Here is a 15,509-nt window from a genome sequence, read left to right as displayed (position 1 = left end):
GTGAGAGTTCTCCCCTCTATGTTGGGATGTCGACTGATTTTGAAGTTGTCTAGGTCCTGTTCAGGCAGCAGTGTTGTTGACATTTTATGGGTGTAGCTTCCATGTTCTATCCAGAAGATACAATCCTGCATCAGACTTGCTGGGCCTCTGGCTTTAACAGTCTTTCTGCCCCTGCTTCTGAGCTGTTCTCTGAGCCTTAAGCCAGAGGGGTTCTAGTGTAGATGTATCAGCAGGGGGTTGGTAGCCCCATGATCAGTGTTTACCTGCATTTTAACTACTATGGCTTTCTTTGATGACTTTTGGTGCAAACTGAACCTCCTCTGATGAAGGTGTGAGAACACTTTGCTGTGTGTATAAGGACACGTATTTAGAGTGCAGTTAGGAACTATACTGGTTTAGGAAAATGACAGTCATTGGCTCTCCTCTATGATCCATGACTCCATTAGTCATACATGACTATCTAGGCTTATAAGACCGGGATGGATTTTCTTCTGTTGATCGGGCCATAAATCCAATTAGAGAGCTCGGAGTTCCCACCGAGATAACAGTGCCATCACGGTGCATTGGGTAGACTCCGCCATATGTCTGTTGTTGGTGGTGGTAGGCTTCACAGCTAGGTAGGACTACTGACTCCTCCCTTGGATGACTGCATTTCCCCTTCTGCTCCTATGAAAGCTAGTTCTCAAGGAAGGGCCCTTAGTGTCAAATCCAGCTAGAATCCTCCAAGTCATGTGTCCAAAGAACTTCCTGTCTTCAGCAGCAGGGTGGGAACAGGAATAGCCTATATTGGCTTGGGAGTCTCTTAGACTACCCTGACCCTTATAATAACTCAAAAGGAGGTTTCCTAGAGTTAGATGGCCTGCAGCTCTTAGGGAAGTTGCTATCGTTCTAAGTAGCATCACTTTGTCTACACATCCCCTCTCCCTATCTCTTCTCTGTCTCTATCTCTATCTATCTCTATCTATCTCTATCTATCTCTATCTCTATCTCTATCTCTATCTCTATCTCTATCTCTGTCTCTTTCAAGGTAGTAGATAAAGGCCTAATTTCATTCTTCTACTTGTATTTACCCTGTTTCCCAGCATCCTTTATTGAAGATGCTCTTTTCACCAGTGTGCATTTCTGGCATTTTTGTCAAATATTATTAGATGGCAGTGGTGATGAGTACTGTCCGTGTAGTTCCATTGAGCTACACATCTGTTTCTGCGACAGCACAATGCAATTTCAATTACTATGGCTCCGTCACACATTTTATCTAGAATGGTAGCCCCTCCGGCATCCTCCTCAGGATTTCTTTGGCTCTCTGGCGTCTTATCGGGTTCCATATAAATGTTAGGGTTTGTTTTCTCCGCTTCTATGAAGAATGTTGCCAGGATCTTGATTGGGGTTGCTTTGAATCAGCAATTGCTTTTGGTGGAATAGTCATTGTCATAACATTAATTCTTCCCATCTATGAGCATGGGGAGGGGTGGACTTATTATTTAGTGGCCACACTATTATCTTATAAAGTAGAATTGTTTTATACTGTTAGTATGAAAACGTTAACTACGCAAGTGATACTGGAAACTGTACAAGTTTATCAGAAATCTATTGACAACGAGTGATTTGTCTGTTCTCTTGTGTCGTTTCTTCAGCTGCAATGCCTGCCTTACCTAACTCCATAACGAGCTTAAAATTGTCTCAGAACTCCTTCACGTGCATTCCAGCAGCAATTGTCAGTCTTCCACAGTAAGTCCACTGTTACTCTGTTCTGTGAGCAGAATGAGCTGTGGGGTAGCTTTTAGAAGCAGTGGGTTGAAGTGACGTTATATATTATTCATTTGTGAGCCCACTTCCCGTTAAAAAAGCTCAAAACTCCATTCTTTAACCTTTCCAGTAACTTCTCATGCGTTTGTGCTCAAAGAATCTGAATAATTAGTTGCTTATTGCATTCTATAGATAAATAAGATGGCGTTGGCTGGATATTTGCCAGATGATTGTTAATTTCTCTGGGGTTTTAGCTGATCACGGGGATTTATTTGTTGCCTGAACACTAGAAACTGAAATTTCATTTGATCCATGGCATTTTCTGTGATGATTAGGGGTGTGTGTGTGTGTGTGTGTGTGTGTGTGTGTGTGTGTGCATTTCCACATCTGAACAGTGGTGTGGCTGGGATTAGAGGACTTGTTAATTTCTTCCAAGACCAAACATCAAGAATTAATTCAGTTTCAAGTGTGTTATCATTTTAAGGATGTTTTAAGAACTGTCTTATTCATGCATTATAAAAACATCATAGTTTGTATATGTATATCGTAGGCAAACAGCAACCAGCACCTAGTCACAGAACATGTTAGACACACTCATTAGTGCAAATCTAACTTTGCAAAACTCCACTCCCTGTTCTAAATGTTCCACATGCGCCTTCTCCTTAATCTTTCTAATCGTTTTATAGGATAATTTTTGTTATCATTTCCTTTTTATAATCTTACTAGAAAAGCAAAACATCTCCCGAAAAGTCATAATTCATTCATGTTAATAGCCTTACCTTCAGACTTTTGATTCTTACATAGTAGCTTCCATTAAACTTGTTTTAAATATATCCCCCCCCCAAATTATTAAGGTATTTTATTAGGAAACATCTGCCTTACTGTCCTCCTATAACCCAACTCCAGATTTCACCAATTCTATCCTTGGGCACACATCTCCAGACTTTATGCTCATGTTTTAAGTTTTCTCGTGTTACAAGTACACACATAATTGTCCAGCTAGAGTCCTGACTGCACTAGCTTTGGAAAAACCTAGTGATTCAAGTCTATTGCTGGTTAGGCTAATAAATGCAGCATCTCAGACGGCTTTTCTAGTTTTCATGTACTTTTCTATGGCAACCAGAAGAACACGTAGCACCTACTTTAGAAGAGCACAACATTGCTCTGTAGACCCAAACTCTTTCTTGTTAGAGAGATGGTTTAGCTATGTGAGTTTGGGAAGCTTCAAATACACTGATGGTGTTGCTGTGTGAGTTTAGAATCCATTCATTAAGCTTCAGATACACTGAGTGGAAGGGATCAGTATCTATCTATATCTATGTCTAAATCTATATCTATATCTAAATCTATATCTATATCTATATCTATATCTATATCTATATCGATATCTATATCTATATCTAAATCTATATCTAAATCTAAATCTATATCTATATTTAAATCTATATCCATATCTAAATTTATATCTTAATCTAAATCTATGTCTTTATATCTAAATCTATATCTATATCTAAATCTATATCTATGTCTAAATCTATATCTAAGTCTATATCTGTATCTATATCTGTATCTGTATCTATATCATCTATATATATATATCATCTATATCTATATCATCTTTATCTATATCTATATCTCTATCATCTATATCTAATCTATATCTGTATCTCTGTCTATATCTATCTCAAAACCCATGAAAATTGCTGCCGGCCTTTATTACCTCGACAGACATGTACTCACAAGTCCTGAGGTTGTCTGAAAAATTGAGAAACTCTGCCTGGTGAGAGCAGGCACATTTCATGCCATGCTGCTTGATACCGGGTCCCGTACTTACTGAGACTAGCTAGTAAAATGGTGTGCTCACCTCTCTAGTGACTCATTCTAGAACAGACCCTGAAAATGAGTGAGGTGTTGGTGGGAACCGCACAGTTTACAGAGGAAGAAGGATCTCAATGACAGTATGTGTATTTGTTAGTCATAATTTCTCACTCCCCATGAGCATTTGAAAAGCACGGATCATTTCTTTATTTTGAGAGAGGTAATTTTATGGTCCAAAAATAATTGGACCTCAATATATTTTTTTCTTTCTTTAAAAAGAAAACATCATGTACCATTCAAGGGCTAACATATTTGTCACGTCAAGCAGTTTGGTTTTTCTTCTTGGTGAAAACATCTCAAATCCTGTCTTACAATTAAAGAAACACATGGTACGTCGCCATCATCTTTGTTATCACAAGGGGATATGACCAGTTCTGTTGCCGATGATCCTTATTCATCGACACCTCTACTATAGAGAAAAAAGACCTTTTCTTCTAAGAGCCTTATGAATATACAATCTCAGACTCATGCCTCTATGTAATTGATGCAGCTTTAAACTCGTTTCTTATTCTGTCTTGTGAAATTCCCAGTGATAATATTTTGTGTTCTTTGAAAACTCCTAATCTGCTTTCAATGGGATATCATGTCATTACAGCCTGCGGTCCTTGGATATGAGCCACAACAGCATTGAATGTTTGCCGGGACCTGCACACTGGAAGTCTCTGAACCTAAGGGAACTCATTTTTAGCAAGAATCAGATCAGCGCCTTAGATTTGAGCGAAAACCCACATGTGTGGTCAAGAGTCGAGAAACTACATCTCTCTCATAATAAACTGAAAGAGGTGAGAGGTCATCTGTGTTTTCAATTACCAGAAACTCGAGAATGGATGGCAGTTATCACAATTATTTTTAAATCTGTTGATATTCCTTACTTTGTAAGTTAGGCTGTGATTTTACTTTGTGGGTATAGTCAAAGCTCAGCTTCCAACAAGCAGAACTTGGGTCCTAGCCATACCCACTGGTTTCCTCCCACCAATTGGTTTTTATCCTTGTCTGTTTTGTTAAGATTCCTCCAGAAATTGGCTGTCTTGAAAATCTGACATCTCTTGATGTCAGTTACAACTTGGAACTGAGGTCCTTTCCAAATGAAATGGGGAAGCTAAGCAAAATATGGGACCTTCCCTTGGATGGACTGCATCTGAATTTTGACTTTAAGCACGTGGGATGCAAAGCCAAGGACATCATAAGGTCAGCTGACTTGATTCTCTTCGCTCTCTGTTCACTTTGCCTTTCCCATCTGTGACTTTGATGACCATAGAGTAACACTTTAAGGAACACAGATCGATGGTTTAACAAATGCATTTTTTTAAAGTTTTTTTTTATTAATGAATGTGTTTATATGCAACCACTGTGAGGGCTCTTGTAATACCTTGTGGTACAGGTGGGAACGTCTTCATCTCCTAGAGGGGATTGTGGGGTATTGGTCTCCAACCTGCTTCACCCTTGATCCCTATTAACCTCTGATCCAGCTTCACTCATTGACGGGGTCAGGGTCTCCTTCTCCATCTCTGTCTCCTGAAGCCTGGAATTGCAGGCAGACAGCCACATTTAGCCTGACTTCTGAGTGAGTACTGAGCTCCGGAACTCTGATCCTCACAGAGACGAGCACTTATCCCCTGAGTGTCCCTAATGCTTCCTTTTCATTGTCTCACTGTGGGACCCATCCAGACACCTTTGGTTCTCTTATATTGGAGAACTTATGTTCCTTAAAGTGCTCTCATGACATAGTCTGTTTTCTGATTTAAAAAGAGGCTGTGGGTTTGAAAGAGAACAAGGAAGGGTACATGAAAAGTTTGGGAAAGTAAGGAGGAAATGGTGTGATTATATTATAATCTCAAAAGATAAAGATGTTAAAATGTGACAATACATAGCATAGTTTTAAATGTATTTTTCTTTACCTATTATACACGCACACACACACACACACACACACACATATAGATGGTGTGCTGAGGAGTTCACCAAATTCCAGTGGAAATTCTTTTTTGCTTTTTATTGGATAGTTTATGTATTTATATTTCAAATTATTGAAGTTATTCTCTTTCCAGATTCCCTCCCTCTCCCATCCCCTCTCCCAGCTTCTCTGAGGGTGCTCCCCCTCCCACCCACCCACTCCCACCTTAACACCCTGGCATTCCCTTACACTGGGGAAACAAGCCTTCGCAGGATTAAGGGCCTCTCCCCCTATTGATGCAAGACAAAGCCACACTTTGCTAAATATATGGCTGGATACATGGGTCCCCTCTTTGGCTGGTGGTTTAGTCCCTGGGAGCTCAGGGGGTCTGGTTGGTTGATATTGTTGTTCTTCCTATGGGGTTTCAAACCCCTTTAGCTCCTTCAGTCCTTTCTCTAACTCCTCAATTGGGGTTCCCATGCTTAGTACAATGGTTAGCTGCAAGCATCTTAATCTGTATCAGTAAGGCTCTGAGAGAGCCTCTCAGGAGGCATCCATATCAGGCTCCTGTCAGCAAGCACTTCCTGGAATCAGCAATAGTGACTGAGTTTGGTGTCTGCATATGGGATGGATCCCCAGGTGGGGCAGTCTCTGGATGGCCTGTTCTTCAGTCTTGGATCCACTTATCTATTTTTAAAACTACTTGTATGTATAAAATTTAAATTTGTTTTTCCTTTCTTGAGCCATCTAGCATATTGATTTAGTCTCAGTCAGTTGTACATTAAGTTTACTTAGAATAGTGATGTTGAAATTATTAGATAATTTAAGAGCTTAAAGGTGAACAGTTAATGACCTTGTGCATGACTAATGACAAAGTATCTCTATCATAACGCCACATATAAATATCTATTTTGCATTAGACTTCCAGTGTATGAACATATACCCCCATATGTGTGTGTGTGTGTGTGTGTGTGTGTGTTTATAATACAACCAAGGCTGACTCATCAAGCCTTCATTAAAACAGGTTTAACTTATATACTTTTTTTGATTCTATGCCATTGCACAGTTTAGACTTCATAGTGGGTAGGACTTTCCTGTTTAAACAACTTTCCACATATGCATTTGTATATGTATCTATGTATGCGCTGCATTTTAATAGATAATGCAAAGGGAATTGATTATTCCTGGTGATGGGATAGCATGCCATAATTATCAATGCTATGAAATGTCATCAACTGCTCTGAAATCACCAATAGAATGTTCGCACCGATCGCATGTCAGATGGCATGTGTCCTGTTGGTTCTATGACCTTTACAGCTTCCCATGCATGAATTTATGCATTCAACAACATAGGCACAGCATACTTCTCTGTAGGCTGCTATGTGGCTTGTCTTTGTCCAGGTTTCTACAACAACGTCTGAAAAAGGCTGTACCCTACAACCGAATGAAGCTCATGATTGTGGGAAATACGGGGAGTGGTAAGACCACTTTACTGCAACAACTCATGAAAATGAAGAAAGCAGAACTTGGCATGCAGGGCGCCACGGTCGGCATAGATGTGCGAGACTGGTCCATCCAGATACGAGGCAAAAGGAAAAAGGAGCTTGTTCTGAATGTGTGGGATTTTGCAGGTACTTAAGACATCCTCTTAGCTTTCATTTTGAATAGAAACTTTAAAACCGAGTTCCCTGATCCAGCCAATAAAGAGCTGGTGGATACTATAAGATGATCGCAAGCCCATTGGCTACAGATTTTGCCCTTGTCACCAGAAATGGGCGCTCCACAGAGGGCAATGCCAGCACCCAGCAGAGGCGTCTCAAGTAATCGCTTGGGTGGCAGCTAGTGGCCATACTCAGAGCTGTCACGGGAAGGCTGACTATTGCTTGCTCCCCAGGATTTGCTGTTTCCCTCATCATTTCATAACTACTATGGGGAAGACTAAAACCTCCAACCTCTCCTTTTAGGTCGTGAGGAGTTCTACAGCACTCACCCCCACTTCATGACCCAGAGAGCTCTGTACCTGGCTGTCTATGATCTCAGCAAAGGGCAGGCAGAAGTGGATGCCATGAAGCCCTGGCTCTTCAACATAAAGGTGATCTCTTACAGTCACACGGAAATCGATCATCGCTTTGTTTCGGTTTATCTGAGGCTGAGGCTCACTACGTATCCCTGGCTGCCCTGGAACTTGCTACGAATAATCAGGAGGGCCTTGGGTTCACAGAGGTTTGCCTGCCTCTAATTTTTGAGTATTGAGCTTAAAGATGTGCCCTCCCAGGCTTACGTTCTAGTTTGTTTTATGTCTTTATAAAGTGATGTATCTAGGAACAGAACAGAACAAAACACAGTTTCTCCAGTTGTTTTGAATGTTCTCTCTCCCTCCACTCCTTTCTCTCCTTTTTCTCCCCATTTCCCCTTCCCTGTCTTTATTTTTTTAATTTTTTTAATTTTTAAGTTAAAAGGTTTCAGAGTTTTAGTACTGATGTGGAAGAGGGGATCCCACATTGTTTTATGTCACTCACCCCTGAAATCCTTATATGGTGTAAAATCTGAAAGCGCAGACTGATTTTGATCAGACTGTTTTATTAAGTGACATACCAACTTCCCCAGCTTCAAATAAAATACATCAAACACACGCTGCACATGGCCAGTATATCTTCAGTGACCTTTTAGTAGGAAGCTCTCAGATCCTGCCTCGCAAACAGCCCCAGACTGTTTGTCTCCTCTCTTTGGTCTCTCTGTCTTATTATTTCTTTAATGTCTACCTGCTACACTGTTGACAGCTACGCCTTTAAATATGACCTTTCGAATGGAGACTGTGGTAAGATTCCCTGTGCTGCTTGCTGTCTGTTGCCTGGGGGAACTCTCTTCTGGGAGGAAAGTCCTCAGGAAGGTTTGCACCAGGAAGGACATCTGGGAACAGGATTTGGTAGCGGGTAGCTGGTAGTTCGGATCTTCCTTAAACATGTCTTGTCTTGACATTATTATAGTGCACACAGAAGCGTTTTGTGCCGCGTGGAGGTATCTTGAAGTGTTCATTTTATTTAGAGGCACGGCTTGCAAACATCTTGCTCTGGGCAAACATGAAAATAAAAGAAAGGCTACGATGCTGCGGTCACGCGTGGTTCCGGAAGCGGAAAGGGTTGGACTATAAAGGACACCATAAAAAAGTTTTAGATTGTTTTATGATTATCTCTTTTGTTTAGGTTTAAGGGAATAATCTCCAGTAGTCATTTGCTGCTGTAATAGCATCCCTGAGCCTGCGTGGTTTACAAACTACAGAGATTTCTCTCCTATAGCTCTGGAGGGAGGGAAGTCGAGCACCTTGGAGCTGGAACATGCGAGGCCATTCCTGAAATGTTGCATGGTGGGAGGCGGCAGGGCAAGAGTGCGCATGCTCAATGGCAAAGGGCCAGGGAGGGGACCTAACTTAGCTGTCCTTAGTGAGGACAGTCAGTCTGTTCCTTGGGCTCTGCCCTTTAGAGTTAAGCCTCATAAAACCCCCATCTCCAGACGCTGCTGTGTCACGGGATTGTATTTCAAGACGTATCTTTTTGCAGGAATATGCACACATTAGCAGCAAGAAAAGGCAGCTGTTGTTGTCTGGCTCTGAAGTCCTTGAGTCTGTCACTGCTGCAGCACGAAGTTTCATACGTAGCAGATTTTAGCAGAAATGTAACCAGAAAGGATTTGATTTTTTTTCCAGAAACAGGAATTGTCTTGTCTCCGCTTCCTTAGGCTCGCGCCTCTTCTTCCCCGGTGATTCTGGTCGGTACACATTTGGACGTTTCTGATGAGAAGCAACGCAAAGCCTGCATAAGCAAAATCACGAAGGAACTCCTGAATAAGCGAGGATTCCCCACCATCCGGGACTACCACTTTGTGAATGCCACCGAGGAGTCGGATGCGCTGGCGAAGCTTCGGAAAACCATCATAAATGAGAGCCTTAATTTCAAGGTGGGAGGAGGCGCGCCCCCTGCAGGCTATTTGGTGGTCAAGGTGGGAGAGTGCGCCCCTTGCAGGCTGCTAGGTAAATAAATAAGCCTTTCTGTCGCATTACGCTGCTGCTTAGAAAAACCTCGAGGAGAGAGCAATTATCTGGAAATTGTAGGGTTTCTTTTCTTCTTTTTTTCATAGCTCAAAACGATGAAAGTACTTTCATTTTAAAATTATTTATTTATGCCACGCTTCATTTATATTTCATAGAAGCGGGAATAAAAATAACTAGAGGCCCCTGAAGAAAAGGACAAAAAATGTTGCCAGGATGTTGAGAAAAATCATACAGTTTCCTCTCCAGTGGTTCCATCCAGAGGTGGTTTTCTAGGCCTCCTGTTCTCTGGAACAGCCGGTCTTATCTAAGCACAGAAGTTCTTAGCACCCCCTTAAAGCTGCGACCCTTTAACATGGTTCGTCGTGTTGTGGTGACTCCCCCGCCTCCAATCATAAAATTATTTTTGTCGCTACTTCATTAGTACAGTTGTGCTACCTTTACAAATCATACTGTAAACATCTGTGTTTTCCGATCATCTTAGGTGACCGCTGTGAAAGTGTTATTTTGTAGGGGTTTCGTGAAAAGATCATTTGGTGCCCACTTCAGAGGGATCGCGACCCCACAGGTTGAGAACCATGTCTCTATCAGCTTCCTTTGAGAGTCCCCGTTTTGTTTGTATCTTGACCAGTCTTCGTGTTTCCTTCATACTGCTTGTTCTGGTGGTTCCAATATCTTTCCGTTCCAGTCTTTGCCTCTAGACGTTGGTTTTCAGCAGTCTTTAAGTAATTACCTAATTCATAAAGCTAGGTTTCATCTTAAGACTTGTGTTTTAAATTCCTGGCAATCTCTTTTATAAACCACAAGTTTAGGACCATATCAATATCTGGGTCACTAGGAAAAGCACTCCCTTCTGGTATTCACAGGAAGGGAATATGGTTGAAATTTCTAGAAAATACTCTGGGTTCTTCAGCGTGGCAGACACAATGATAGTGTCCGTCTCTCTGTTGGCTCTGGAGATGCCAGAATGTAACCGGAGCCCCCTTAGGCCAGAGTCTCCCAGAGAAATTACTTTCTGGGTCACATGTATTCCCCAAACAGCTTCAATTTGGATGCTAAGCCCCCGCTGTGCGCTGCAATGCGTCCTGTCAGCTCAGCTCTGTTCCTCTCAGAAATGGGCCACCTCTGGATGGGTTTGTCTCTGCAGTACCCCGGGGCTGATACTGCACCTGAAGAATGTTCTGGATAATTTTATTAGTCTTTCCTTTTCCCCGTTGTTGCTAAAGCCTATGTCGGGTATTTAAAAGTCCATTTCAGAAGGTGAGTTTGTTTGTTTGAAGCCTGGATTTGGTTGAAGCAAGCCAGTAAGAAAGATGGTTGGGTCGGTGGTGTGGACTGATGCTGCCGGGGTTGGGGGGAGGTGACCGGGGGAGGAATCCAGCGCCGAGACAGCTGCAGGTTGTCCCTCCAATTGATGAATCCACGAGGCCAGATTCCCTCTATGTACACGTAAGGCTTTTAGACCACTCTGTGCAGGGAAGCAAAAGTTGCTTCCCGGAGAATGGCAGTACTATTCAGAAGGAATGGGTGCTACTAATGGCGTCCTCATTCTGGAAAGCTGGGTTGAGCGTGCGCTGGCTTGCTTCGGTGTGTGCCTACCATTCTGAGACCATGTTTCTGGTTGACCTTGACCGCCCCCCCCCCCCGCGACCCTCCTTCGAGGAGCAGCTCTGAATCTGTTAGAGAGCCCTCAGCCCCACCTCAGTTGTTTTCCTTTCTTCTTCACTCTCTGCTAATCTTTCGTTGTATTTATGAATATCCCTGTGCTCTTCAGAAGGGCTTTTGTTTTTCTTCCCCACCTCGGCCCCGTAGTGATTCCAATACCATGGTGAAAGGAGAAACAAAGGTCAACACCGCAGTTAGTTTGGACCGCATTCCTTGCGATTCTATCTAACCTGAAGCCTGAGCAGCCATCTTCTTGCTCTGCCCTTCAGTATTACCCTCTTGCTCGATTTGCTTCCGGTGAGACTTTCACTTGTTTCTACAGGTCTCTTTCCTTCTAATCCTAAAACGTAATCTTGACACTGAAGCCTTATGTTGTCTTAATTTGTGAGTAATGAAGGAAAACATGACGGTTAGTAGGATTACATATTATTTTCTGGGACAAGGATCATAGATGAATGACTGTAGAAAAATATGGAAGCAGTTCTTCTGAATGCTGGAGACAAAGCTCTTGGGGCAATTAGAGAGAGTCTCGGTTTTGTGTTTATGTGTTAAGGAAAGACCCAGTTTTTAGAGCTTAAGAGTTCAAGTAGAAATTCTGGTGTGTGGAAGAAATTTAAGCGTCCTACGGATCCAGACATGGGAAGAGGGTGCCCCCTCGTGGTGGTCCGAGGCAATTGGCTGCTAATTTTAGAGTTGGGTTTCTCCTTAAAACTATGTTTTTTTCCGAAGGGAAAAATTAAAAAGCCTGAAAAAGAGATCTGTTATAGAAACTAATAACTCAAGACCCTCATTTCAAAATCTTACTGTCTGTCTCTCATCGACTGCTGCGCACAATGGAGTTTTTATCAGGTTGGGATCATCACCATCTAAATAAATCTCATTTTTCCAGAGTTTAGGGTTCCACAAGGAAACAACTTGGCGAGGAGGTTTTGTGTTTCCAGTTCTAACTCTTGATATCTACAGTCGACTAGTCCAGTACCTGTGGATCTATTTTATCTCAGATAGAAATTCCCAAGGCTCTCCTAGCAGACTAGTGTCCCACCCCACCCTTGCTTTGCATAAAAACTCAGTGCAATATGAAATGAGATCATACATTCTTGGTTAGTTATTCGCCTTTGTTTTTGAAATAGAATTTCTGTATTACCAGATAACTATTTCCATGCTATTTTATCGACAGATTTCTTTCTCCAAATTGACTCTATGGCCATAATTTTCTTAATTTAATTTCATCTTCTATTCATTACCATTTAGATAGGTTTCACATCATGCATAAATTTTATTAAAATAAAACCCCACATGCACGGTGTAAAAACCGTTATGGCTGAATTTACCATATAACCCATCTGCAATTTAAGTAGATTTTTCTTTTTAACACCCTGTCATTTGTAATTCCATAGATCCGAGATCAGCCCGTGGTTGGGCAGCTAATTCCAGACTGCTACGTGGAACTGGAGAAAATCATTTTAGCGGAGCGTAAAGCTGTGCCAACCGAGTTTCCTGTAATTAACCGGAAACACTTATTACAGCTCGTGAAGGAACACCAGCTGCAGCTGGAGGAGAATGAGCTCCCGCATGCTGTTCATTTCCTAAACGAGTCGGGTTCGTATGATCGCTCTGGACTCTGGTTTTCAGTGCTGCGTCACGACGATCTGAGGAGATATTCTTAAGCAGATCACTGATGGATTTTATCTTTTGGAAGGCCACCATGTATATGAACATTGACTCATATACCACATCCAAAGAGATGAAAGTGTGCTTTGAGATGTTCTAAGAACACTTTAATGGGAATGAAGGAAGACATGTGGGTTCTGGGTCCCAGATTTGCTATTATGAGACACTGAACCCGCAGTGCAACAATGTAACATGTGTCCTTTCATAGGAACACGTGTTCTTGTGGAAGTTGCTTTTATTTAGGAATCATCACTTATGTGGTGCCCCGGACACTTTAGGCAGCAGATGGTGTGGTGTAAGCTCTCTCTGTTGCTTAGTCTTTGGTCATAGTGAACCTTCTCAGCACACCGCACCCCCATACCATGTCCTTACCTTGTGAAACCTGTCAGTTGACTGAAGTCCCATTGTAAATGACCAGGAACCTGTCTTGATCCTTGTATTCTGTTGAATGGAAAATAATTTCCTGAGTTCCTTTCTCCATGATCCTTAAATCAGATATGGAGAGATATGTGCAGGTTCTTATCTATGTGAAGACTAATGTATTCATACTATACATGCAGAAGGTTTAAAAGAATATTGCGAATTTGCATTTATTAATGTATACTTTTCAATGCATGCTGGTATTTTGAATATACTGACATATGAATGAGTGATATAGACCGGACATACTTCCCTTTATGCTCTTGGGGCTTTAGAGCTGAGGAGCAGCAGGTGCAGAGTCTCCAGGGTCCCCCTCTGTGTCACCAGTATAACTAGCTGCATTGGAGTCTCTGGGACTTTGTATTATTCCACACCCCACTTTTCACTGTTTGGTAAATTTTCACTGCAGGCGTTCTTCTGCATTTTCAAGACCCCGCATTGCAGCTAAGTGACCTGTACTTTGTGGAACCCAAGTGGCTTTGTAAAGTCATGGCACAGGTTGGTGTTTTATATTCTATTTGGGGGGGGCTAGAGGCAGCGATGGGAAAGCAGAGTAGGGGGTGACCCGGGGCATTTAGCAGTTTAGTGTGTGTGATCTGAGAAGGCTGGGACTGTTGAAAATCTACAGAACGGCAGACCACTTGACGGGGAAGACCGCTAGAAGAGCCTCCTGGAAATGGAGGGGTATCTGAAAGTTCCCAAGTCTTTGTTTCCAAGTCATGGGCAAATATCTAAGCCTCAATGCTAAGTTAGGTGGCTGACTTCATTAAGTAAACAGAAGCATTGTGAAAATCTTGAAGGTAAATTCGTTATGAGTGAACTGGGGTGGCGAGGCTGTGAAATCTGACTAAGGCAGGAAAGCCAGGCATGGTAGTGTGTGCTTGGTCGTCAGTACTTGCAGGATGGAGGCAGGAGGATCAGCAGACATTCCCGGTCATCTTCAGCTATGCAGAGAGTTCCAGACCAGCCTGAAACACATGTAGCCCTGTGGTCAACACAAAATAAGAGAATTTAAAGGCCATAGAAGTTACTGTTTTTCGAGCTCTAGCTATTTATACTTTTGAAGGCTGTGTTGGTGATTGTCTAGTTTTCTGTTCATGCTTCACACAGAAACTGATTTCTCCTCCCAATAATAGTACATTAAAAATGAGTCTATGTAGAACAATAAAAAAAAATAACCTGTAGATCTTCCATAGAAAAATACTCAAGAGCATACCATTCAGTGCATTTAATTGTAGTGTGTCTTTTTTTTCTTTCGTAGGGTTGATAGCATCATATTGTCAACCTACACCCTAGATTATAGCTGTTTATCATTGCAGCTTTGACAAGTAAATACTTGTCTGGCCATTTCAAGAGAGTATAGAATCAGACAGGGCCACCCCAGCTAAGGACCACTATGTTTCACTCGTTCATGGCTGAGGAGAATGCAGGGATGATGCCTCTGGCTCTCACATTAATTGGCAATTATTTCATTGATGAACATAACTTACAGCTTTACTCGTGACTCCCCCAAGTCTCTAACATGATTATCTGTTTTCATATTGGATATATCTCTCCCATTTAAACCGTGATGCTAATTGAATTTCTTTAAGCAACCTCGAATAGTACTGCTGAAATCTACTTAAAGATAAAAGGGAAATGATTTCGCAGAGAGAACTCAGCCGGGGCTAAATCCTATACCCAGGCGCTGGAGAGAACATTTTAACATCAGGGTAATTGGCATTTAATTGCAATGTGCCAGTTCTAATGGCAGATATATTCAAATTGCTTTCCACATTCCTGCCCAAACACCACAGATGGCACGAATTGATGGTAAACGAGATGGCACCTCGATTTAGGGACACAATCTCCGGATGGAGCACATCTCTTCTATGCACAAACAGCTTTCTCACGTTTTAACCCTTTCTGTCTTCCCTTCAGTAAGGACAGTTATATTTTCTTTCACGGTGTTCTTCTGGTTTACCGTAAGCGAAAGACAAATGGTAAACTTATATCTAGTACTGACTTGACCTGTCTGATAATTTAAGGCATATAATTCCTTTGGAGTTTAAAAGTAACTTCGGGACAATCCAGGAGTTATGGAAGGGAGCATGCCAAATGTGGAGCCAAATAGATAGTGTGCTTAGTGTGCCTCCTTCACTCTGTGGGTTTTGCTATGAGTCCAGCACCAGGGACAGAAACGCTATGTAA

General features: G+C 42.0%; 1 protein-coding gene across 1 annotated transcript in view; it reads left to right on the top strand.

The window, feature by feature from the left end:
* LRRK2 (leucine rich repeat kinase 2) overlaps positions 1-15,509 on the top strand; it is a gene marked incomplete at its 5' end in the record, with an annotated part of 130,195 nt that overhangs the window by 59,247 nt on the left and 55,439 nt on the right. The window contains 8 exons of the mRNA XM_080939254.1: positions 1,635-1,728; positions 4,220-4,406; positions 4,631-4,812; positions 6,920-7,149; positions 7,483-7,610; positions 9,254-9,472; positions 12,626-12,827; positions 13,729-13,817. Of these exons, the coding sequence (XP_080795380.1) occupies positions 1,635-1,728; positions 4,220-4,406; positions 4,631-4,812; positions 6,920-7,149; positions 7,483-7,610; positions 9,254-9,472; positions 12,626-12,827; positions 13,729-13,817 (1,331 nt within the window). The remainder of the gene's footprint in view (positions 1-1,634; positions 1,729-4,219; positions 4,407-4,630; positions 4,813-6,919; positions 7,150-7,482; positions 7,611-9,253; positions 9,473-12,625; positions 12,828-13,728; positions 13,818-15,509) is intronic.

The sequence above is a fragment of the Micromys minutus genome (genome assembly GCF_963924665.1).
Source record: "Micromys minutus genome assembly, chromosome: 27".
Lineage (NCBI taxonomy): Eukaryota > Metazoa > Chordata > Mammalia > Rodentia > Muridae > Micromys > Micromys minutus.
Note: the sequence above shows the minus strand (reverse complement) of the source record. Positions and strands in the feature narration are given on the sequence as shown.